Source organism: Amblyomma mixtum, unplaced genomic scaffold, assembly GCF_055824585.1.
Source record: "Amblyomma mixtum isolate Tamu unplaced genomic scaffold, ASM5582458v1 scaffold_27, whole genome shotgun sequence".
Lineage (NCBI taxonomy): Eukaryota > Metazoa > Arthropoda > Arachnida > Ixodida > Ixodidae > Amblyomma > Amblyomma mixtum.
The window spans coordinates 241,164-264,758 of record NW_028317724.1 but is presented as its reverse complement, the minus strand read 5'-3'; the positions used below and the strand labels follow the sequence as shown (position 1 = coordinate 264,758).

The following is a 23,595-nucleotide window of genomic DNA, read 5'->3' as shown; positions in this document are numbered from 1 at the left end:
GAGAACTGGGGAAGGCGAAGGGACAGCCCTGGAGGGTCCGTCACCAGGCATGGCGGAGGCGTTGTCGGCGTTCGCCATGGTGGGAGCGGGTGTTCCAGCGGACGTCCGGAGTCGCCAGTTTGTTGGACCCGAAATGTATGAGGCCGGCACGAGAAAGTAAATGATGGATTTAGTGGCTGGGTGCTAAGATGGAAGATGGCGTGCAGCCGAACAGTGCATCTCGCCGGCACGAGAGTCCAGCTCAATTTGGAGGCACTTCTGCGTCATCGTCTTCGGCGGCTGGTGCTGCGTAAGGCCGCTGCGGCTGCTACGAGGCTTCCTACCTTGAAGCCCTGCCGGAAATCCTGGTGAATCTGGTGGTTCACCTCGAGAGAGATCGCCTTCCGCTTAGTCGGCGCCATCTTCCACGTACAATCGTGTGATCGTGGCGATAGCGATACGGCCGCACCCTTCGCACGGCAGTGGCGAACGGACTGGCGGTAGAGTGTACTAGAATAGGTTGAGTGGCGCGACCCCCGCCGACGCGCATGCTTTCGAATGACGCTCCGCGCGCGGAAAGCTATGCGGAGGTGCTGCGGTCGAGGTGGATTGGGAAGCGCCGGCCGCGCCGGGTCCCACTCGGAGAGTTGTGCTGATGGTGGCGTGAGTGCGAAGCGTTGTTTGTTGTGTTTTGCAATTAAATTCTTCACTGAGATTGGCTGAGATTCACTGAGCGTGGCTGAGATTGTGAGGTGTTTAATATGCTGAAGGACCGGCATCGACACTGCTACGCGCCTGGCTGTCGCACCGGTTACGCTGGTGTGGAAGCCGCTCGGAAACTCTCCTTGTTCAGCGTGCCAAAGGACTAAGCCCGTAAGCAGCTGTGGGAAAAGAATCTACATCGCACCCACAAGCCGTTGGATAGCAAATGTGCTGTATGTGAACTGCATTTCGAGGACCGCTATATTCTCCGTGAGTACGTGCACATTGTGGGCGGGAAAGAAGTGTGGAGTGCCGGCGCTCGCAAGTGATGCAGTGCCTACAATACTGCCAAATGCCCCTAAATACCTAAGCAAGGCGGTCCCGGTCGAACGTGCGCCTCGCAAAAGGGAAGCGTCTACAAAGCTGCAGGGTGCAAGGCTAAAAAAAAAAAAGGAGGGAAGAGATAACATGCTCGACAACAGCTTTACAAGATGAACTAGAAAGCAACGATTGCGGCTCGCCAAGCATTGATGAGGATAATTTGAATCATCTTCAGACTCCGTCAGCCAAGTGGTCATTACACCATTTCGAAAACTTCAAAGGCACCGTATATGCGCTCACACACCTGGAGGCGTGCACTGGAACAGTGCGCTCGGACAGAGCGGTTCTTTTCAGCCTCAGTCAAAAGAAGGATGTCTCCTTCAAGGCATTTCTCGGAGGGAAACAGGTTTCCGAAGGAACTGTAAGAACTGTGCTTGAAGCAGAAGAAGCCCTCCTTCATGCCTCAAGTTTAATTACATGTTCTGGTGCCATTTGTGCGTCAACAATTTTGACAGAGGATCTTACAAAATCACTCCTGCAAAAAACAGATGTCAAGCAGGGAAGTTTAACAGCAAAAAGTGCATGGTGACAACAACAACAGAGGTATAAATATTGCTTCATCATCTTTATTGTCAGTTGCATGGATTTGGGCATTATTTTCATGTAATGCTAAACAGGGGGCTCTCTACAGGCTAAAAATCTAAAAGCTGCAAACATTCTCTGTTGTCAAAGAGCTCGAATAATTCTTTTATAGTGACTTTACTGCCCAGGGATAAAGCACTGGTTCAGTCATTTCATTACCTATTCCTTGCTTGCAGCATATTTGTTGACTAACAAGATTGTGACTGCACATTCTTTCTAGGAATGCCCTGCATGTCCTGTCGCTACCTGCGAAAAGATCTTATTACAAGAATCTCCTGGCTGAAGAATCAACGTGTCAAAAAGACCAAGACCGCTGCGCAGAAGCTAAGGTCCACTTTACAAAAGCACCGGCGGCTGTCCAAGAAGGTGTTCAGCCTAAAGGGGCAAATTGAAAGAATGAGATCTAAGAATGCCACTATGGAAGAAGATGTACTGAGGGAGAAACTGGCCATACAGTGTGCCGAAACTGTTAATGCGACCGTCGTGTCGGCTGCTAGGTTCGACGGAACGCTTGTTCTTGCTTGAGTTTCCACAGCTTACACAAAGCAAATAAAAACTTGCATTCGCAACATGACGACGGCATCGATTCAGACTTGTCTAGGTGATCGCCGCGGTCGAAACAAGTTGAGAGCAGCGATTGCGCAGCGCGTAATCCGTCGCAGCAGCAGACGCTCCGAGCAAGCAATTCTCTCGGCAGTATTTCGTTACAATTGGGAGGCACTTAAATTGTCTTCGCGCACAAGCAGTCTGTTATTTAAAGGATGCTGATGCAAATCTGTGTCCGTACTGAATGAACAGCGTAACCAGCCGCCGGAGTACCACCAAAGCGTGCGGCGATCCGCAACTCCGCAAGCAGGCGACAGCAAGCCGACCAAGCCAGGTCGCTCGCAGCGCCCTCTGCCCTTTCCGCGCGCCGCGCCTCACGGACGCGGCTGTGGTCGGGCCACTCAACCTATTCTAGTACACTCTACTGGCGGCCAAGCAAGCACTCCCCCTTCTCCCCACGTTCTCTCTCTAGCGATTGCGATGATGATGGCGCTTACTTCCAAAGGCCGCATGCATCGCCTCCTTGCGGATTTCTCCACAACGGTCTATTTGCGGCACTTTTCCCGTCATTCTCTTCAAATAATTTTATTTTTATGCGAAGAATATTACTAGAGGTACACTACAGCCCTTCGCCGTGGTTACGCGCCGTGCACACCACGTGGTACAGTGACGTCACACCACGTGACATACCACGTGACACATGACGTCACGACAGAGGAAGACGGAGGTACACTACAGCCCTTCGCCGTGGTTACGCGCCGTGCACACCACGTGGTAGTGACGTCACACCACGTGACACATGACGTCACGACAGAGGAAGACGGAGGTACACTACAACCCTTCGCCGTGGTTACACGCCGTGCACACCACGTGGTACAGTGACGTCACACCACGTGACATACCACGTGACACATGACGTCACGACAGAGGAAGACTGAGGTACACTACAGCCCTTCGCCATGGCTACACGCCGTGCACATCACGTGGTACAGTGACGTCACACCACGTGACACATGACGTCACGACAGATCGCCGTCACGCGCTGGGAGAGGGAGAACGATGCCATCGCACAGACACCGGAATGTCCTCGAGGGGCATTCCCGCGCATTTCGAACGCGCGTTCACACTCGGTGTAGGTGAAACGCTCGCTCCACCGGGCAGGCGGACGCGGCTTCCGTGGCAATCCAGGCGCCCACCCAACGCGCGTCTCGGGGTTAGTCGGCGTTCCGCTGTAGCCATGCCGTTGTCTTCCCCCACGACGAAGGCTTCTAGTGGTTGTATTAAAATGACCAAGTATTCAACCAAGGAAAGCCATGTATTACCAAGTGTTAGGGTAAAAGAACAATTCAAAAGACGTTTATTCGTCTTTCCATTACAAAGGAGCTCTGGGTTAACAAGAGGCCGTGTTGCTTCTTTCGTGTCCAACACCTGAGTCTGTTCTTTTCTTTACGCGCCGCGCGAGCGCTCGTCCTCCTCTTCCTCTCTTCACATGAGTCGTCGGCGTCGTCGTTCCCGCCATCGTTGCTCGGTCGTCCGCCATCTTCGTTTGCCATGTCCATTGAAGATGCTCCGGTGCAGGTGACAGGCATGGTGGGGCTTGCCGGTTAACTTCGTAAGTTCGGGCGAACGTTGACTCTATCCCACTTCTGAATTGTTAATTTATCCTAACACAAGCCTAGCCATCAATATGCTTCGCATCTGACCAGGGTTAACCAAGTTAAGCCTCAGACATTTTTTTTGCACACATTCATACGAGATTTCCTAGTAAATATTTTCAAGGCGGTCAAAATTCTATCGTTGTATCCGATATATCGCCGATAATCGTATCGTTATATGTGGTTTATTTTTACATAGGGGCAATGGGAAAATTGATAAATCTAAATAATTTGATCGTTATAACGGATATATTGTTATATCTGGTATCATTATAAGTGGACTGCACTGTATTCTTATTAGGCGCTGTTTTTCAACCAAAATTTGTACATACCTGCGGAAAGACATCAGGATTGCGAAAACAACAGGAAGACATCAGGATTGCGAGAGGTTGCTACTCGCGATCAGTCGATCTACCTGCCAAGGTGGTCAGTCTGCTCACAAGGCAGGTTGCCACAGGGTTCCATGGCCCACCTAGGTTGTGCTTCCGGGGACCCCCAGTGGCATTAAAATGCTACCCTGCACTGCTGTTTCCCCAACTAGAGTAGGGCTACACCACAGTGCAGGGAGCAGGAAAAGAAGACACAGCTGTAGCGCCATATTTATTTATTACCCACCCGAAGGTGCAGCAATCTACAAATATACAAAATGACACCCCCAGGAAAGAGTGGGCCCTCCTGGCTACTGACGGAAGCAACTGTGTGCCGTGCATCATCCCTCTGAATGAGCATTTTCCGAGTGCGGCACGCCTGCTCGTCCAGGCCTAGACACACTGGAAGCCTCGCAGGTATCACGCGCATGGTCCCCCGGTGTGCAATAAATACATTTATCACCACTGGTGCTTCTTCGATGGCTGCACTCTTCACTGGCCGGACCGCGACTGCTTCCACTCTGTGATGCGTTGCCGGAGTTCCTCATCTGCACAGAGGTAAAGCAAGGGTGCTGTTCTGTAGCTGACACACATGCAAAACCATGCATATTATGCGGCTGCACTTTTCACCAGAAGGCATTGAGTAGCCGACCAATTTTTTTACGACTGATAATTCCTACTTGCACGACACTTCAGATGTTATTGAGGAACTGTCATGCACTTTAAAGGAATTCTATATTCTATTTGGGATTTTATACATAAGAATTATGTTAGCCCAACTCTGCAGTACACATTTACAGTTTGGATTCACCTCCTGCTCAAGGTAAGTTGGAGAGGGTGCAGAACATTGCCTCACGAAAGAAGCACTCAACTGGAAACTGCTCGACACACGCCGAATGAAACTGCATTTGAAGCTCTTTTATGCAATTTATTATTCAGCTGTTTGTGTTGAGTGCGAAAAGTATTTGGATCAGCCTTTTTATAAACTAAGCCACATTGACCATGATTTTAAGGCCTGTGAAATTGCGACAAACAATGTCTTTCTTTTCTGAACCCAAAAGGGAATGGCTGCCGAGTGGTCACATTGTAACCCACCCCCACTGTAATGTTCTGGCACCGTGGGCTCTTTGACAAATAAATAAATAAACGTGCTCATATCCACAACAAATATTCGGGCCTTTAAGCAAACAACAACTTAAATGAAATGAAATATTAAGACCTTCTTGGGGTCCAAAAGTTTGATTCATACGTATAAAATAGATGTCAGCAAGACCTTGTGATGTTCGAAAGTTTCGATTTTAATGTCCAATTTTTTTACCTATGTAGCTTCACTGCCATGAACAGGATCTTTGTTGCTGTGACTGATGCCATCTTGGATTCAATCAGACAGATTTGCTTGGGGAGGTTTGAATTTTGTTCCCCACTGTTGCTACTCAAGTTAGTAGCCCATTCTTCGTTCCCATCTACAAAGAATAGCATGAGCCAGGGTATGCCATTGCATGGATAACTACTAATAAGACAGTAATGCAACAGCCGAATCCCGCTCCAACCAAACTCACGAGACCCACAAAAAGTTTTGGTCGAGTGGAAGCTCCGTTGTCATGAAATTGGGCCAGAACAGTGACAGACTAAGAGTGGACAGTTTACGAACAACTTTTATTGTCCAAAAATCTGCCAGCTTTGGTCTTTCGCAGTTCAAAAATTGGCGCTGTGGCACGATTTCTTGGTGCTCCGGAAATCTTAGACAACAGATATATTCCCGTAATAAATGAAACCGCTACATTTCCTATCAAAACAAAATCCTTTCTGTGTACGTCATAAAAGTGGCCCTGCTTTCGCCCTGCGAGAAGCTGCAGTACTGAGACAGCGCTGCCTGGAAGCATGAACCAGGCACATCTACACTTACATCACTGCGTGCTGCATAGGGATCACATGCACCTCGGTTGCTGTCGCTACGATTCTTCGAAAACAATTTGCGACGCACGGTACACACATATCGCCATGCAGTAGTGCCTGTGCTAGGTCACTGCCCGAACTATATTTACCTTTAAGGCACTTAAGGCAGACAGCTGGGCTAGTTGGTGTTTACCCTGTCGTCCTGTCTGTTGATGTGGAAGTTTCCCTCTCACACCGGTCACTGTGGTTCTCTCGACGTGGAGTGTGGTTCTGTCGATGTGGAAGTTTACTTCTGGCACAGCCCTGACCTGACATGCAACCCTGTACCCTGTCGTCCTTGTTGTTTTTTAAGCGCTACTACTATGTCCTCTCAATCTATATTTACCTGCGGTGCAAAAGCGAGACTAGAGTGCATCCTAGCCGGTGTCAGGCTTCTCGCACGGATGTGGCACCCACTGGCAAGCTAGGTGACAGTGGATTGCTACGCGCCACATGCGCAGCGTCGCTAGGTCTAACGTGCTCTGCAATGGAGCCTCAGGAAAAAAGCTTGTCATACATTTAGGCTTCGTGCTGAAATGAGCACAGAACCGATTTCCATTATGCTTTTGCCAGCAAACAAAAAATCCAAAAGCTTCCTCACACCATTTGCTGCAGTTCCTAGCCATTGGCAGAACTGTTGCAGACAGCCATGCTCCACACTGCACCTCTGTGCACTCATGTCTGCACATTAATTCCAACTCCGCAGGGAAAGTCAGCTGCACTACTGAAAGTGTAAACTGTTTTCAGCAGCCGCTTGGTGAACCCTATCAAGATGCGGGCATAAGTGGACGCAGAAAAAAAAAATCAGGAAAATTTTGTGGAAGCAGAATCTTGCTCCGAAAATTGTTCATTATGGGGGGAAATAATTGCATTGCCTTGTAGAGCTTGCTGATGGCGTAGGCATGTGCGAATGTTCCATAATTTCAAATATTCGGCTGAATAGTTAAGTACTCGAAATTCAATTCAACCTAAACCACCCACCCGCCCACTTATGCACCTATCCACCCATTGTGATGAGCATAACATACTTCATGTGTGCACCGTGCGAGGGCAACAGCTAGGCCGGAAAAAACCCGTGTGTACACGATCAAACCTTAAGCAAGGCACACCCACACTCTGGGACTGCCTTGGGGAGTTCCATGTCAGCGAGTGGCATGTTAAGTCAGGGCTGTGCCAGAAGTAAACTTCCACATCGACAGAACCACACTCCACATCGAGAGAACCACAGTGACCGGTGCGAGAGGGAAACTTCCACATCAACAGAACGACACTCACTGGGCCAAGAGTGAAACTTCCAAGTCAGCAGAACCAGACTGGTTGGTGAGGGAGGGGACAAAGGCACAAAGACAAACACACAAAGTGCAGAACTTCCAACTGACTATTTTGTGAAAAAAGGGGGGCACTATTAAAGGCTATCAAGCTGACAGTCAAGGTACACAGGCAAAAACATTGAGCACAGGGCCAAGACAGTATCAACAGTGCCACAGTGTGATTAGGAGCAATGGAAAGCCGGGATGTGCCCATTTAAGAACTCTTTCTCTATCCTTGATAGAGATAACAAAGGTTGACACAGCTGTCACCACTTTTGGAGATAAAGTAAGCCTTGATAACATCTGTTTTTGTTTTTGCCTTAACAAGGATTTTTGTTTCCTCCAGATAAGGAAAACAATTTTTGCTGTCCCAGCTCTTACAGCGCAAAGCTTGTTATCTTTGCTATCTCTCTCAAGGAAAGAGATCCCTAATCACATTGTGGCACTGTTGATACTGTCTTGGCCCTGTGTACCTTGATTGTCAGGTTGATAGCCTTTAATAGTGCCCTCATCATCATTATCAGCCTGACTACAACCACTGCAGGGCAAAGGCCTCTCCAATGTCTTTCCAATTAACCCTGTCCTTTGTCAGTTGCCGCCACTGTATCCCCGCAAACTTCTTAATCTCATCCGCCCACCTAACTTTCTGCCGTCCCCTGCTACGCTTGCTTTCTCTTGGAATCCACTCCGTTACCCTTAAGGACCAGCGGTTATCTTGCCTTCGCATTACATGCCCTGCCCAAGCCCACTTCTTCCTCTTGATTTCAACTAGGATGTCATTAACCCGCGTTTGTTCCCTCACCCACTCCGCCCTCTTCCGATCTCTTAACGTTACACCTATCATTTTCCTTTCCATAGCTCGCTGCGTTGTTCTTAACTTAAGCTGAACCCTCTTTGTTAGCCTCCACGTTTCTGCCCCATAGGTGAGTACCGGTAGGATACAGCTGTTGTATCCTTTTCTCTTCAGAGATATTGGTAAGCTACCATTCATGACCTGAGAGAACCTGCCATATGCGCTCCACCCCATTCTTATTCGTCTAGTTTTTTCCCTCTCATGATCCGGATCTGCGGTCACTACCTGCCCTAAGCAGACATATTCTCTTACTACTTCCAGCACCTCGCTACCAATTGCGAACTGCTGTTCCCTAGCTAGACTGTTGAACATTAGTTTGGTTTTCTGCATGTTATTTTTAGCCGCACCGTTCTGCTCTGCCTGTCTAACTCATGGTCATGCTTTGCATTTCTTGTCCTGAGTGACTTAGCAAGGCAATGTTATCAGCGAATCACAGATTACTCACGTATTCTCCATTAACTCTTATCCCCAACTGTTCCCATTTCAGGACACGGAATACCTCCTGTAAACAGTCGATGAATAGCATTGGCGAGATCGTGTCTCCCTGCCTGACACCTTTCCTTATTGGAATTTTACTGCCGACTTTATGAAGTACTATGGTAGCTGTGCAATCGTTATAAATATCTTCCAATATTTTCACATAACACTCTTCCACACCCTGATTCCGCAATGCCTGCATGACTGCTGAGGTTTCTAGTGAGTCGAATGCTTTCTCGTAATCAATGAGCGCTATATATAGGGGCTGGTTATACTCCGCGCATTTCGCTATCACCTGATTGATTGCATGAATATGGTCTATTGTCGAGTATCCTTTACGAAAGCCTGCCTGGTCATTTGGTTGATTGAAGTCCAAGGTTGTCCTGACCCTATTAGCGATTACTTTAGTAAATACCTTGTAGGCAACGGACAATAAGCTGACTGGTCTGTAATTCTTCAAGTACTTGACGTCTCCTTTCTTATGAATTAAGATAATGTTAGCGTTCTTCCAAGCTTCTGCATGCACTGCTTTCATGCACTGGAGTTTCTTAATGAGCCCTTTTGCCTATTGAGGTAGCTCACTAGTATCCTGTCCAACCATTTTACTGCCTACCTCTACTATGCACTCAGTAATGATAGGTATGAGGATATCGATTACTGTTTGAACATTAAGATCATCTTCCTCAGTTAGAGCAGCATATCTTCTGCAGCAACATCCTGAATTCCTCTACTTTCCCTCTTACTGCTAACTAGCTTACTGCTAACTAGTTAATGGGCTTCCACTTGACCAATTTCTTCAGTTCCTTCTTCAGTCTAAGCTACTTCGGGACCTCATAATTGTACGGTCGCTATAACGCACCTTTCTGAGGACCTTTATATCCTGCACAATACCAGAGCGAGCGCATGGGATTTTTCCTTTTTCATTTTATTTATAAGAATACTGACAGCCTGAGTGCCAGCCTTTAAGCAGGAGTAGGCGTACATGACACACATAGCATCAAGAACATTTCATGCAGGGGATCATAAACATGTGGCTAGAGGCAAACCAGCTGACACTAGTGAGCCGTGTTAATAGTGAAGCAAAAATTATATTGCAAGACAAGGAAAAAAAAAACATGACAAATCAGAATAAACGCAATGCAACTTAACACCACGTCTGAACCAGATTAAAAAAAAAAACAAGTAACAATACGGTGAGCACACTTCGATGTTCAGGAGAGCACGCAAGAGAATAAAGATACATTTGCACATTGTGCAACATCAGCAGATAAGGCATTCCACTGGCAAGCCGTTCTTGGAAAGAATGATTCTTTAAAAAAATTAGTCTTGCAGGTATATTCTTTAACTTTTTTTAGGGTGATAGAAACGTGTTGCATATGGGTTAGCGGTATCAGTGTAAAGTGCTTTATTAATTCCTAACTGGTCATGATAAAGTAAGTAAAAAAGTAACATCTGTTCATGATTTGATGAATGAAGTCTATGTCATTTTTAGACTGACCATGGGGGCTGTTCCACATCCATTTCCTGTTTTCTTGTTTTTGGAAGGTCTTCATGATGCGTAAATCAGTTCTCTCTGCGAACTCTACTAATACCGTATATACTCGTGTAAGGGCTGCACTTTTTTTTTTTCATGGTTTCAAAGGGGTGTGGCTCTTAAAGGGGAACGGCATTTTTCCATAAAATTTTTCAGCCTACAGTGGAGCCCTGATTATGCATCCCTTTTTTTATGCTGCGACACGCACTTTTGCACTTTTATGATGAATTAGTGCAGTCCTGGCAAATCAAATACATAATGCATTGAAAGTATGGACGATAGGTTTGGTTTGGTTTATTGGGGTTTAAGGTCCCAAAGCGACTGAGGCTCTGAGGGACGCTGTAGTGAAGGGCTCCGGAAATTTCAACCACCTGGGGTTCTTTACAGTGCACTGACATCGCACAGTACACAAGTTACTAGAATTTCGCCTCCATCAAAATTCGACTGCAGCTGCCGGGATCGAACCCGCGTCTTTCGGGTCAGCAGCCAAGCGTCATGACCACTCAGCCACCGCGGCAGGGCTATGGATAATAGGATGTGCGCCCGACGACCGGTACGAATTGACCACATAAAGTAAAATAGTTTGCTGCAATCAGTTGCAGACATCATGGGATTAAGTTAACGACAAGATCCTTCGAAGATCTAGAGCTCGACTCACCAATGGGTCGGAGTGGCGTGCCACACGTGCGACCCGCAGCCGTCAGCGTGCTGTGGCATTCGCCTGGCCTGCTTTTGGGTGCGTTTCACTGTCTTGCGGAAATCAGTTACACGTTCATTTTAATATGAAGTTATCATGTGACAGCTGGCAACAAGGTTAGACCTTTTATAGTAAACTGTGACTAGATTCACAGCACTTTCGGTGCAGCTTCGATGCGAAGCACGCTCGGTGTAACAATACCGGGAAATGGCGTGCTACTGTGGCGCCCAAGCCTGGCGGGTGATGCGAATCAACACTCCACTTACATGGGTGCAACCGGATTCCGGTTTTTTCCCGCAGCATAACATTTGTCTTTTCTGGTGTGAACGCTGAGCGCACGAGTTAGCAGCGCTGCAGCACCGCATGTTCATGATTCCACATGGAGTCCGGCACGTGCGTGGCAGTACCGAGCGTCGCAGGCAGTTCGTCTGTCAGCTCCCAACGTATGGGAAAAATTATGCACACATGAATCAATCCTTTTCACTTACCTTTTTTTTTCCCACCCCGAAATACAAGCTGCCAAGTTGGGAGTGCGGCCCTTACACAAGTACGTACGGTAACTCCCCACTGGTATTCCTGCAGCCTCTGCCATAGTCTCCTACTGCCTAGTCTCTGACCTGCTTCCTGCCTACCTTGGCATTGAAGTCACCCATTAATACAGTGTACTGCGATTTTACTTTGTTGATTGCCGATTCCACATCCTCACAGAAGCTCTCAACTATCTGGCCATCATGGATGCATGTAGGCGCATACGCCTGCACCACCTTCAACTTGTACCTTATTAATCCTAATTATAATAGCTGCCACCCTCTCGTTAATACTATAAAACTCCTCGATGTTGCCAGCTATATCCTGATTGACGAGGAATCACACGCCTAGTTGTCGTCTTTCTGCTAATCCACGATAGTAGAGTAGTGTACAGTGGAACCTCGATTATACGACGTTCAGGGGACCGCGCGAAACCGTCGTATAATCCGGGTGTCGTATAATCGAAAATCAAGCGTGATATCGTCATCTTTTTTTTTTCGGAACACAAATGCAGCACATTTTTGCCGGCAGAGGGCTAGTCTTCAACAAACAAGATAAAATGGCCGTTGAGGCTGCCGTGAGCAGCGGGGCAGCGGCTCGCGCGGTTTTCTTGATAGGTGGAAAGATTAAGGCGCACCGGTTATCGACTGGCTAAAGTGTGCCTACCGTATTTACTCGATTCTAAGCACCCCCTTTTTTTTCACGATAGCGATGCCCAAAGTGAGAGGGGGTGCTTAGATTCGAAAAATCTAAACTGACCCCCCCCCCCCCCCCCCCCCCCCGGCCCCTCTTTTCACGGCGAAATCTCGATGAAACGGGCGCGAGAAAAAACATTTTATTTAGGAAACATTCAAAAGAAAAATAGCTGCAGACAGTTCTGTGCCGCCATCTGTCTTGTAGTGTCGGAACACAGCAACACAAAAAGCGTCGTGGACGCCGCTCTCCTCGCTTCGGCAAGTGCGGCCTCTTGCCTCGCCCGCTTATCTGTTTTTTCAGCAGCATCTGCTCCGGCGGACGCATTTGTTACTGCCACGCTCGTCTTATCTTTTCTCTTTATCTTTCCTCTGATCTTTCAACTCTCCTCTATCTGCCCATGGCAGCGGTGGTGGCTTGGCTCGAGCCAGTAGGCAGGCCCATGCCATTTCCTTTTCATCCTTCTCTCAGTCACAACAACAACAACGCCCAGGCCGCGCCTCCTCGGGACTCCGACTGCACAGGCTAGACGAAAAAGAGAGCAAGTGCACTTGGCGGCCTCGGCAACGCTCTCTTCGGCGCAAAAAAGGGGGTGTTTAGATTCGCTTGCGAAGTTTTTCTTCTGAAATTTCTGAAAATAGGGGGGGGGTGCTTAGATTCGGGGGGTGCTTAGAATCGCGAAAATACGGTACATCCCGGCCTGCGTTTGCTGACGACCTTTTTTGACGGACGGTACGAGCCAGACGTCATACGAAGCGGGGTCCTTCTAAAATTTGCGTCATATAACCGAGGTTTTTAATGCATTGTCTCTATGGGGGTTTTGCCGGGACCGCACAAATTCGTCGTAAAATGCGGGTCGTCGCATGACCGGGGGACGTATAATCGAGGTTCCACTGTATTTACTGGCATAATGATCGCACCCCCGAATTTTGTTTTTTTATTCCCTGCGTAATGATCGCACTCCGAACTTGCTGCTGCAATTTGTCGACGATGTCGAGTCTAGCCGACGCTGATCGTACTTGCTTATCTGTCTGACAGATGGCACGTGCAGATGACCATCTTGCTCTGTCAGCATTGCAGCGGCAGCCGCCTGTTGGCTGACCTGCGGTCACACGGGCAGTCTAAATGCGGTTATGCTTAATCGCGGATACCAAACTTATCTGCGGTAATCTAGAATCACGGTTCACCGTTGTCGCAAGGCTTGCCACCGTTCTGGGTTGCGGTGCAACGAAGTGACGTGGTGATCCGGCTAAACTTTATTGTTCTCGTTAATAATAAGCTCCGGGAAACGGGAACGTCAAAAATGAACACTCTGAGGATTGCTGGCCTGTACTGAGTTGCTGGTAGGAGTAATAACTACAATACAAGCTAGTTTTACGTTCGCAGCCGCATAGCAGCTGCAGCCATTGCAGCGCTTGCACACCAGCTCCGCTGCTAAGGCGTCGCTGAAATCAATCGTATATATTTCTTTTAATACTAAACAATTAGGTTGTCAGTAAGGCAGCACTATAAGCAGAACATTCATTATAGCGTTGGTCAGTTCAAAAGCTCCGTCCACTGTGGCTTCGATACGAAACAAGTTAGGCCTAGTGACGACTAGGGAGTACAGAGCGCCATCGTCCGCCGCGCTCGCGGGTGGCACCATTGCGGTAAGCGCACGAAATCCAGTGCTCCGAGTGTTGCGAACGTGTCACCTAAGTACATCAACGATGCGGCAGGGACCGGACATTTTTCAGCGTAACGGCGGTAAAATGCGTAGCTTGAGTGCCGCGGGACGTTGCTGCAGTATGCTGTTGCCGCGCTATCGGACGAGACCGAAGACCACATAAAAGCGCCGTCGTGCAGCACTATACACACTGCCTATTTTGATGCGTTGTTGCTCTTGGAACATGATTTAGTGCGAAGAAAGTACGTTCTTGAAGTGGGCCAGCTCTTGCACTTTTCGCACTCTATCTTCTCGGTTAAAGCCGTAAGCCGACATCGCCGAGATCGGTTCGCGATAACCGCGTTTAGTGGTGTAACCGCAGGTAGCGCGCCTATGTGATAAGGGTTGTCAGCCTGGGACTTGTTTGCGTTTTCGGTGGTCAAAATTATTTTTTTTTTTAAATTTGCCCCGCCTAATGATCGCACCCCTAAATTTGCTTCAATCTTTTGAAAAAAAAAAGTGCGATCATTATGCAAGTAAATATGGTAAACATTTACGCTCTCCGCTATGATCACGTGGAGAGACCGAAACCATGAAATTGCATCTTCATAAGCTGTGCAAAATGCTCAAGATCAAAATCAGTGCTTTTTCTCCTTGTTGAGAAGTTGTGTAAGTAATTTATATGGTCCCAAAATTTGACTGCAAGGCGCAGCATACATGTTGATACTACACCCAGAGTAGCCCGGCAGTGAACGATATACCTGGCCGCAGCATGTCCTCGGTGAGTGGCTGCCGGTTGAAGGGGTCGGTGCTGGAGTTGAGCAGGTGGCGCACGATAGTCGCCTTGTCCACCACGTGGCCGCTGGGCAGCACCACAGGCTCCTCCATGAGCGTGTCCATGAGGGGATCCCGGAACTCATCCGGCGCATCCGCGTAGTCCACTTGTCGGCGTGCCTGCTCAGCCGCTGCCGCCACACGCGTCGCCAGCCGCTCAAACTGTTCCAGCCGCGGCTGCGGCTTGACGCACGCGCGACGCATTCGCGCCGCTGCATCAGTGAACAGCTGGGCCCGGTAGGAGCGCTCGTCGCGCGCCACAGCCGCCAGGAACTGGGGGTAGTCCAGGTGGAGGTAGACATCCGTCAGCTGGTCCAGCAGCCGCCGGGGCTCCCAGCCGTACTTCTCGGGCTGGGCCACCTTGAGGTCCTTGCAGCGGGGCCCACACAGCTGGCCCAGGTTCGAGTTGAGCATGGCGGCCAGCCGGTCGACCAGCTCGGGCCGCAGGAAGGGCTCCGGCACGTGGGCCGTCAGGTAGTGGAGCGTGTCGACCGTCTCCCGGGCGAGCGTCAGGTAGGAGCGGCACTGGCGCTCGTCCAGGACCAGCTGCCGGCGGCGGCCCTGCTGCTCGGCCGCCGGCAGGCTGCCCCACTCGGTGGTGGCCGCCTGGTGGAGCCGCTTGAGGCTCTCCAGGGACTCATCCAGCAGGAAGGTGGTGTCGTTCATGAGCATGTTGACAAAGCGCACAAACTGGCGACCCGCCTGGGACGCCTCCTCCAGGATGGCATCCCGGTGCCGGGGCCGCTCCCACAGGGCCTTGAGCAGCACACTGCAGGGGGTGCCTCTTATGTCTAAGGGACCACTTTCTTATGCCGCGACCTGACCAATCCTCCAAACACAATGCATCTTGAATAAACAGCGCAAACGACAACAAGCACAAGAGACAAGGAAACGGACGACACAGCGCTGAACTGAGGGTTTATTGCTGATCATACAAGTATAAACTACAGTCATTGCCAAAAACCGGAAAAAAACTACAAGGAAAATTATCGAGGCCTACAACATATGGAAGCAGGGAAATGCATACATCAGCATTCCTTCGCTAACACTACTGCAAAAAGAGCTGTCACTCCGGGGGCTGATAACCTCTGCTGATTTCTAGCGTGCTCCTGTTGCTGTTCTTTCCACACTACCGGCATGTATTTATTTATACCTGTATGATCAGCAATAAACCCTCAGTTGTTAGTCAGCGCAGTGTCGTCCGTTTCCTTGTCTCTTGTGCTTGTCGTCGTTTGCGCTGTTTATTCAAGATGCTTAACCAACTAGCCCACCAAAACGTGTTAACGAAATACAATGCATTGAAAGTATGAATGATACGAAGTGCGCCCGACGTGAATTAACTGCATAAAGTAAAACAGTCTGCTTGATCAAGTGGCAGACGCCGTGTGATTAGCACCAAGATCCTCCCAAGACCTAGTGCTCGACTGACTGATGGTTCAGAGCAGCACACCACACCCAGAAAGGTGCAGTGCACAACAATACAAAGTTGGCAGGCAAAAGATAAACTGTGGTTGGGCTTCTGCCTCTCATTCTTGCCCTTTGCAGAAGATTTGGTTTATTGGGGTTCATCATCGCAAAGCGACTAAGGCTATGAGGGACGCCGTAGTGGAGGGCTCCGGAAATTTCGACCACCTGGGGTTCTTTAATGTGCACTGACATCGCACAGTACACAGGCCTCTAGAATTTTGCCTCCATTGAAATTCAGCCGCCGCAGCCGGGATTGAGCCCACGTCTTTCGGGTCAGCAGCCGAGCGGCGTAACCACTGAGCCACCGCGACAGGGGTCCTTTGCAGAAGAGCTGAGCTAGTTGCGCAGAAAAGGCTTGTAAATTCAAACTGGCCCCTGTATATTTCATAGGGAATAACTCCTGGTAATCAATCAGGCATGGGCATTATCTTCGATACTATCTCTGGATATATTTTGTTTACTAGGTAAACAAAATGTATCAAGAGACAGTATGTATCAAGAGAATGTATCAATGTGTCAAGAGAAAGGCCCCCCACCCCCGCGTGCTTCGCTTTCCTGCAATGCACCCCAACTGTGGTTAGCTCCCCCGCAACACACTCTTCTCAGTTGTGTTACTCTAACTAACAGGGGAGGGCGCTTGCATCGCAGCGACACCAGCGCCACGGATGGCGTTTTGCTGCGCGCACGCGGGGGAGAGCCGGTCCTCTTCTGCTCTGGACCAGGGAAGCGCATGGACGTTCACGCGCAAGGCTGTGCTCTTCGCTGGCGGGCGACCTCGTGTGGAAACATGTTCTCCTGCATCTCGTCCCGTCCGGCCTCGCAGCTTCCCTCTTGCCCTAGTGTGGGTGAACGTTCGCTCGTAATTGTGCTGGTGAGTCGGACGTCCTCGATTCCTCAGCACGATTTGTTGCAAGCTGGCGTCATTGTTGTTGTAGCAATAAATACCTTGTTTGTGTCAGCCAGAGTATCGTTCCTTTGTTCCCGCAGAGCAAGGCCTGCCGTGGTTGGCGAGCGCTTGGGTGACACAGTGTGGATTAAGAGTGAGGCTTTTTCTTTTCTGCCCAGAGCAGGAGGTTGCGAGTTAGGGGGGGTGGTCACATTTGGACTCAACTTCAATCAGCAATATATGGTTCCCGGAAAAAATTTGTTCCATCCACCACCAGAGGGGGCTGACCTGATGTGGTAGCGGATGGTGAACTTGTCGTAGAACTCGGAGGCTGCGCCCGTGGACTCGACGTCGGTGTAGAAGCGCATGAGGGCGGGCCCCAGCCGCTGGGTGCAGGGCAGGGCCAGCAGGCGAGTGGCCAGGGAAGAGGAGGAGCCACTGCCGCTGCCCTGCCCCCCCCCTCCAGCAGCCACGGTGGCACAGAAGAGCACCTCCACCAGCTTGGCGCTCAGGTAGGGCTTGCCCAGCCGCTCGGCCCCACACAGCAGCCACGCCAGGAGCTCCACCAGGGGGGCCTCGGCTGCCTCCACCGCCTGGGGCTGGTACCTGGGGGGGGGGGACACGGCCACCCAGGTCTCAAGGGGAGCGGAAATATTGTGCACTCCACAAACAGGGACAAGAAAGGGGACAGGCACTGCTGTGTGTGTGTCTTGTCCATTGACAAGAGAGGTATCAGAAGCCTATCACATCTACAAAGACCAGCCCACATGTGTTAGTGACCCCTCTGTTGTCTTGCATGAACAGAAATTTTCGTACAGTGTAAGCTCGTTAACTCAACCCCCGTTAATTTGGAAAATCAGATAATTCAACGTGCACGCGAGGTCCCTACAATTATGCATAGGAGTCTATGGGGCAAAACTCTCATTAATTCAAACAAATTTTGCCGTGCGTCGGTTAATTCAACTTCACTCCGCAGCTCGCCAAGCAGGTGCGCCGAGAGCAAAAAGAAAAAAAACACTGCCACGAGCGGCGCTACTGTACAGCTGATAGGCCATCTGTATGGCCATTGTCATCAGCAGCATGAGAGAGGACGAGGGAAGCGAGGTTAGCAGCAGCCAAAGCGGCCGTCGTCTTTCTTTGTGTTTTGTTGTGTCGCAGCAGTCGTGTTGGTGTCGTCCGCTTAATCCTATAAACAGCAAGTCTCGTTTTGGCGTGTGTCGTCGTTTCCACATGTTCTTGCTCCTATGATCGCAGTTATTTAACCGTAAGGCAACGCCTTTTTTGGTAATTGCGCACTTTGCCAGTGTGTTTACTCTGCTGCTTTCAAGTGGGTAGCACGCAGTGCCTGCGCGCCTTGTCTTTGTGTCCTGTCACCTGACCGAGGATGAAATAATTAAAGTGACAGGCACTGACAACGACGATTCGTCGGAAGGTGACGATTGTGAGCAGTTGTGCCAAATGCCGAAGTGCACGGTGAAAGAAGCCGCAGAAGCCTTGTGCGTGCGGGAGGACTTTTGTGAACAAATCCTTGACGGTGCGTGTGCCACGGAGCACCTGGCAGCTGTTAGACCTAGCTATCGTAGTCGCTCAAATTTGCACGAAAAAGCAGACGACGATAACAGATTTCTTTGCCAAATAAAGGTATGTCCTGTTGCGGCAAACATTGTTTTTTGTTGCTCATTTATTTTGACATTCAGATAATTCGACAATTTTTCGTGGTCCCATCAGTGTCGAATTAACAAGCTTTTACTGTATCTGGACGCGCCTGCGTAATTGTATAAGTTCTGATGTTTTTGTTTTTCCCGTGAGCATATATTTTTCGGCGTTTGCAAATAAACGCTTAGTTGCGAGCCAGTGCTTATGGTGTTCTCTTCTTTGTCCCTGTCCTGTGTGTGCTGGAAATTTTCCAACACCAATACATACGCTGCCTGTCAACACTCGCAACAGCAGTGGCTGATCAGAAGGGCAGCTGGTTTGACACTCAGCGGGGCTCCTGAGTTTACCAAGCCCTGCCCGCAAACGCCAGTCGGCATTCTGCAGCATCACTGGGGCCACACTTTGCTGCAACGCACATGCGTTATCCAAATGGGCCCCTTGGGTGCGAGACACTGAGGGTGGCTGCAAAGCAAACAGCTTATTCCCCACGAAACACACGCGAGTGGAAGTGCCTCAACCAGCTGTCCACAAAGGCAGGCCAAGCGCACTTATTTCTCACTTCCTCCCAGCATCCCCCATGCAATGTGTTGTGTCCCCTTATTGCTTTTGTGTGTGTGCGCCCCCGCGTCCTCCTCCTAACGACCACTCAATCCTCCTCCTAACGACCACTCGCATCCTCCTCCTAACGACCGCTTGCCCCTCGTCGCACGCTGTCGCCGGATGCCCCCCCACGGTGCGCCCCCGCACCCTCCTCCTGTTCTGGGAAGCCACTCCCTGCCGTGGACGCTTCTCCACTCCCTCCTTTCTTCGGGCGGCCAGTTCGGCTCCTGCCTCGGTCGACGCTGGTCGCACCCTCATCGGCTTTAAATAAACGAAGTCTTAAAGTACCGTGTGCGTCTTTCGCTGCATTCAACACAGCGACCGGACACGACACAATGCGAGGGGGGCAGTTTGAGAGCTCACTGAAATGAAAAAATAAAGATATTACCCCTATAGCGCAATTCCAGCCTGTTCAAGTCAAGGGCTTGTGAAAAACGGGGACTGCCCACAAAAATAAGGATGCAACGGATACGTCCACCGTATAAAAGTATGTCAGGGCCGCACTTTTCCGAGCGGCCCATGTGCAAAAAATAATTTGCACATCGCAACAAGGCATCGTTAGGGAATGAGCGGCTTTTATCCAATGCTTAATCCTCACCACTTTGCTGAATCAAATCTTCTGCATGCTTGCCGTGCTTGAGCAAACTCCATGACTTTCAAGTTAAAGCCAGCCATACAGGATTAAGGTGTTTTGCGACAGCGCTAAAATTCCAACGCTCAAAAGCATTCCAGGGGAGGGCTGGTTGATGCATGTTGATGGAAACCGATTGAACAGAGAGGACACTGACAACCAAATTATTTACTGCAGACAGGGAAGCCAGCATGGCAAGTGAAACACAAAGCCTCAAACATGATGGGAAAGCCCACAATTGGGTATATTATCAATTGGTGCCACAGACTAAGATCGGCAAGCTGGCTAACACGTGTCACTGTAGTTGCGTATGTTGTATGGGTCTGGTTTTTATATTTAGCGATGATGATGGTCTTAAAGAAATGCTTCATAGTCCTTGCTGTCCATACAATGTATGACCACGCTAACTTTGCATGACTGGTTTTCTATATCTTTCACATGCTTGTGTAGACAGTCACTGATACAGCGGCCTGTCTCACTGGTATAGTACCGGCCACATGACAAAGGTATCTTGTAAGCAACACCACAGCAGCAGTTAACTTTTTCCGGTGCTTTTTTTCTCCTCCCTTTTTCTTGGTTGACTTGCTTGCACATCCCGCTTAATTTATTCCTGCCGAAGAAAAGCAATCTCAAGCCAGCTGTGCGCACAGCCTTCTTCCGATTGAGCGAAATCTTGCGTACACACGGGATACAAGCGGTCTTTCTCTTTGCTGACTGATCAGCGTTGGTGCAAACATTCTTCTAAATTTTCTGTTCTGCGATCAATGACTCTGCTGCATTAGATAGAAACTTCAAAGAGTATTCTGTGGCAGTTAACCTTTAAACTAGTGCGTGACAGCTCACCTGGGTTTGATGCACGCAAGACCTGTGCAATGTGGCTTTCATGCACACTTTGACACACTTCTTCACTACCTTTGAGTGAGCCGACTGAAATGGCACAAGGCTCTGCCGGGAGCGTGGTGAATAAACCCAGCACATATGCTGCTACAGTCGAACCCGGATATATCGAACCCGCATATTTCGAATTATTGGCTATATCGAACACACAGATTACCCCCTTGAAAATACTATGTAAAAGTATAGGACAGTTGCGTTGTATATCGAATTCCATTTTCGCCGGACATTGGATATATCGAACGCCGCGCCGCGCCGCGCCCCTGGAAGGTGCGCTTTCCCCAAAGACATTCCTGTCCGGTCCTCAGCCGCCTCAGCGGAGAACATTTCCGCAGTCAGCAGGCGCAGGGCCCTTTTTTTTTTTGTTCCCCGTTTTTGCGCCCCACCGGCGCGAGCTTTCCCGCTCCTCCTCTCCTCCTGTACCGCCGGCGTGTGCTCCGTCAAGGTCATTGGAGATCAGCGAAGAGAGAGCGCCGCATGGAGACGCGCGGCGACCACGCTTCTTGGGGAAAGAGAGAGAGAGAAAACGGTCGCTCCTGGGCACATCGTGGGTCTGGGGAAAAAAGAGAGCTCAGAAAAAAAAAAAAAACGAAGCCCAGAGCGCCGATCTTTCTCCCTGCTCTTTCTTTTCCCTCTGTCGTTCCTTCGCAGCCGCGTTGACTGCCGCTCGCATAGGCTTCGCTCTTATCGCTCCATCTGCGCCTCGCGTGTTTTTTTGTGTGTGTGTGCCTGTGTTTCAACGCGCAACGTGAAGCAGGCCCCAGTAGCCAACTGTTTTGGCAAGGCAGGCCTTGAAGTGGCCGGAGATTAATGTCCGGAAGATTTAGATGACGATGAGTGCTTGGACGACGCGTTTCGCGACTTGTCCAATTTTCTCGGCGCCGTTCCGTCCGAAGTGACTGTTGAGGACTTTAACGCTGACAGCGAAGTTCAAGCGGTAGCTGGCGTTCAAGACGCCGACTCCAGCGACGACGAGGGCAACTGTGTTGTCGAAGAAACGCGTCCGTGCGCAGCCACTGAACTGGCGTCTAGCCTGATTCGGCGCTGTTGCGGCGAAATGGAAGGCACTGTGCTCTCGCACCTGGACAGTCACGAGAAGATCGAGGCCAGTGTTTTGAACTTCGTTTCCCAGGGGAAAAAGCAGCCCAAAATTAGTGATCTTTTTTTCCGCGAAATAAAGCGCTTTCACATTGCGCGCCCATACTATGTGATTCGCGGCTGTTCCAAACGGTAAGCCACAATTTGTTATGATCGGGAGTGCAGTTTTAGCCTATATCTGTATATCGAATTTTCGCTATATCGAACTATTTTCCGATCCCCTTCGAATTCGATATATCCGGGTTCGACTGTATTATGCGAGCAAGTACGGTAACTTGGACAAGGACTGAAGGAAGACATAGCAGCACCCGTCTATATGTCTTCCTTTAGCGCTGTTACTCAGGAAAATGTCGCACCAACTTGGCCAAGCATCCACTTTAACATGAGGCTATGCATCAGAAAGAAAAACTTGTTGTTATTCCTTAATTTGATTGGCTGTCCTATAATCTAAAAAAAAAAATAATAATAAATAGCGCAATTTTTGGGACGTAGAGTGGCTTTTTTTAGCCCCTAAAAAGTTCAGTCCTCTGTGCATGAAAAATTTGACAGAACCGAAAAAGGCAGTTGGCTGTACAGAGAAGCATAAGAATAAATTTGTTAATTGCACTGAAAATGTCGCATATCAGACACCTCTTTTCTGAGGCAAGAAATGTGTAGGTACAAAGAGGCCTGAATGATAGGAGCATGGGTGTGATGTAAAGGACATGGACAGCAAGGGTTTGTCATCCCACTGCCATTTTTGTCATTGCATACCGCTCCTGAAAAAAATGTGTGGTTTTAAAAGTGCACACAAACAGCTTAACATGTGAAATCATTGAAGCTGAATGGATTTCCCTATGTGAGTAACCCTTCCAACCCTTAACCCTTTGGCTGCTGCCAAAGGAGCTCTGGCTGATGCACTTTGCTAACGCATGGCTTGATGGTGGATGTGTGATAAGCCGGTATATAAAACCATCCTTCCTTTGTGGAATAAACCATTGTTGCAGACTAGCGCTGTCTGTCTTTCTTGGTCTCTTCTGCACTACGCTTTTGCCCTCATGGGCTTACTCTACACACACAACTTCTTCTGCGGGTGGAGGCAAGGGTCTCCCCGGCCAGAACTGGGAGTGGCAGGCAACCCCTCCCATGAGCATGCAGGAGGAAGGCACACCCACTGGATGACGAAGAGCAGGAAGTCCGCCATGTCCTCGATGTACCACTCCGGGTAGGCAGCAAACAGCCGGGGCAGCCCCTCCTCTGCTGGGGCCCTGGAACAACAGGGGGGGGGGGGGGGGGGGGGGGAAGGAATCCACATGCATTTGTGCCCCTTTGTCACCTCACTGCAAAAGTGGGGTCTTCACAAGCGAGTCCCACAGAAACGGCATCATGGCAGCAGCACAGGGTCGCCTGACACCACACACGCTTCCCATTTCCTTCTTGAATAAACAGCGCGAACGACGACAGGCACAGGGGACAAGGAAACGGACGACACAGCACTGACTAACAACTGAGGGTTCATTGCTCATCATACTAGTATGAGTACATACGTGTGGGCAGTGTGGAAAGATATACAAAGTGCAAAAAGAACCATAAATGGGACAACAGCAACAGGAGCGCGCTGGAAATCAGCAGAGATTATCAGCCCCCAGGAGTGGCAGCTCTTTT

General features: G+C 49.6%; 1 protein-coding gene and 1 pseudogene across 3 annotated transcripts in view; one reads left to right on the top strand and one right to left on the bottom strand.

Annotated features, from left to right (window-relative positions):
• Positions 1-513: 513 nt before the first annotated feature.
• LOC149324512 (uncharacterized) lies at positions 514-2,610 on the top strand (annotated as a pseudogene).
• A 1,822-nt stretch (positions 2,611-4,432) lies between these two features.
• Positions 4,433-23,595, bottom strand: part of LOC149324511 (ubiquitin conjugation factor E4 B-like) — a 118,422-nt gene continuing 99,259 nt past the window's right edge. For 2 of the 3 annotated variants that reach the window (XM_089565465.1, XM_089565464.1), the window contains 4 exons: positions 23,106-23,198; positions 17,361-17,678; positions 14,647-15,488; positions 4,433-4,761 (listed from right to left, as the gene is read on the bottom strand). In XM_089565465.1, coding sequence (XP_089421591.1) covers positions 4,706-4,761; positions 14,647-15,488; positions 17,361-17,678; positions 23,106-23,198 — 1,309 coding nt within the window. In that variant the 3' untranslated portion in view covers positions 4,433-4,705. Of the gene's footprint in view, positions 4,762-14,646; positions 15,489-17,360; positions 17,679-23,105; positions 23,199-23,595 lie in introns of those variants that run through there. The other variant, XM_089565466.1, reaches the window with a different exon arrangement.